Source organism: Plectropomus leopardus, unplaced genomic scaffold, assembly GCF_008729295.1.
Source record: "Plectropomus leopardus isolate mb unplaced genomic scaffold, YSFRI_Pleo_2.0 unplaced_scaffold27596, whole genome shotgun sequence".
In the NCBI taxonomy this organism is placed as follows: Eukaryota; Metazoa; Chordata; class Actinopteri; order Perciformes; family Serranidae; genus Plectropomus; species Plectropomus leopardus.
In genome coordinates, this window is record NW_024630041.1 from 1 (window position 1) to 2,396 (window position 2,396).

At 45.3% G+C, this 2,396-nt stretch overlaps 1 protein-coding gene across 1 annotated transcript; it reads right to left on the reverse strand.

Annotated features, from left to right (window-relative positions):
• Positions 1–668: 668 nt before the first annotated feature.
• LOC121937840 (60 kDa heat shock protein, mitochondrial-like) lies at positions 669–2,305 on the reverse strand. The gene is made up of 2 exons (XM_042481144.1): positions 1,909–2,305; positions 669–1,225 (listed from the first exon to the last, which is right to left on the reverse strand). Exons 1-2 carry the CDS (start codon positions 2,110–2,112, stop codon positions 1,064–1,066), a joined length of 366 nt encoding a protein of 121 aa, XP_042337078.1. The 5' UTR covers positions 2,113–2,305; the 3' UTR covers positions 669–1,063.
• Positions 2,306–2,396: the final 91 nt, after the last annotated feature.

The following is a 2,396-nucleotide window of genomic DNA, read 5'->3' on the forward strand; positions in this document are numbered from 1 at the left end:
AAAAAAATCACCATTAAATCGTCTACATTGTACAAAACAGAAGTCGAATGATCTCCGCTATCTGCCACTTTGCAAAGCAATAACGTCCCGTGTGTTGACTGTAGTAAGTCTGTAGTTTTCTGTGACTCGTCGTTAAAGCAGAGCGCGCGAGGGGACAAATGAAGGTCGATGTTTGACAGCACGACGACGCCACACTGATGCTTTTCACATTTAGAGACCCCGAATGGCCCAAACTGCTTTGTAACTGGAGCCCCCCAAAAATCACACATTCAATCAGCTGTTTAATGTGAAATCAACGACGTACAGGGTCAGGAAAAAACCTCACGATGCTGCATGCATGTTGACGACTCCCACAGACATCTGCGTAAACATTATTTTAAATTTGACAGTTTTGAAACAGGCCCCTGGTGACGCTCAGACGCTGTTAATTTAGGCACTATTCACCCAACTGTGGTCACGTACACGAGTCAGAAAACGCTCAAAGCTCTGTAAGAAAATGGATTTAATTAAATCAAAAGACAGATTTTTTTAAACTCAGACAGTATTAGCCGGGGAAACAAAACACAACAGAGATATAAAATAAAAAAAACAAGAATTAACAAAATGCTATGACAAAAACAAAAGGACACAATCCTGGCTAGGCATCTTTTCTCAGAACAACGTGTGTGCTATGTTAGTCTCTTCTTAGACCGCTTTAATTTAACTTTACAGACATCGAATCTGCACATTTCTTTCTGTTGAGTGTTTTCGAGCAGAGGAGAGGAGGGGCGGAGGAACTGGGCTCGGTGGGATCTCAGACTGGGTGAACTGGCCGATTCGGACGAGGCAGACTCCTGCAGAAACCGCAGACGCAGAGGCAGAATCAGATGAAGTAGTGGAGGAGGAAGAGGAGGAGGAAGAGGGGGGTCATGAGACATTTGCAGCTCCGTCGTCATCGTGTCCGGTCAGTTTGGGCAAAGTCTGGTGGAGGTGGGTGCAGTTTTCCAGGAGGATTTCTCCCCGTCCACCCAGCTCCGCCCGCTCTGCCTCTATTAGTCTGTACAACAAGTGAGCAGGGAGCCGCTTAGAAACCCATGCCTCCTCCCATACCGCCCATGCCGCCCATTCCTCCCATGCCTCCTCCTGGCATCTCCTTCTCCTCCTTGGGTATCTCCGTGACGACGGCCTCGGCGGTGGAGAGCAGGGAGGCGACTCCGGCGGCGTCCATCAGGGCCGTCCGCACCACCTGGAGAGAGAGACGTTACAGCGTGTTGATGAACATTTTTCACGTTAACAGTGTCAATAAATCACATGACTCACACATAATAAATATAAAACAATAAATCGCTAAATACAATCATGGTAAAAATAAATAAATAAAATCCACAAGAATTCACAAAAACAAAATCAAGAAAAAAAAAACAGTGATGTTATGCGATTTTCCTCTCGCGATAACCTTCCAGTAACCATGGCGATGGATGTCCAAAAAGTTGTTTCTATTGCAGCCGCTCGATAAAATCAGTCTAATATTGTTGTAATTTCTTTGTCTCGTAGAAGACTTAAGTCTCTTCCTCCGTCCACACATACCATGTTTTTTATGTTGTCGTGTGACTTTGTTTTACTTTTAAGCGAAAAAAAAAATGTTTCCACTGAAGTTTTGAGAAATATGGCTTTTTCAAACCGCCTGAAATACTACCTCATGCGAGCGTTCACACTTTTTTGCCATAGATGGAAGTTTTTTTCAAAATAGTTGTGTTGCGCGTTCACAATCGAGCCGTGTCGTGGGTGTCACCAGACACAAAAGGCTGCAGGTTTTGGAGCTCTGCTCTTGAAATGTGTCGTTCTCAGAGTTTTTACGACGTGTTTCTGCATCGCGTCGCTGCTGCGCGGACTCATCGGTGCTCGGCGATGAGCGAACGAGCTCCGTACCTTCGTGGGGTCGATGATGCCCTTCTCCACCATGTTGACGTACTCTCCCTGCATGGCGTCGTAGCCGAGCTCAGCGGACCCCTGCAGGATCTTCTCCACCACTAGCGAACCCTCCACGCCGGCATTCTTGGCGATGGTCATGGCGGGGATACGCAGCGCCCGTCTGATGATCTCCACACCTGTTCGAAAGGAAATCCGATTCATGAGAAGTTAAACTTACTTTGGAATAAAGAGCGGTGAGCTTCTTTGGCGATTTCAGCACCAAACAGAAGGAAATATTAATATTAACCCTTAAAAAACAGGACTGACATCACTTTAGACTCTTCCTTCACAAAAATGTAAACCTTGTGAAACCGCTTATAACAATTATAACATGGTGACCACGACAGTGAACAATTAGGCCCCAAAATTTCAATTCAATAAATTCTGAAAGGCAAGAAGAAAATGACCTGAAAATGAAGTGGGAGGGATTATGAGATAGTATCAAA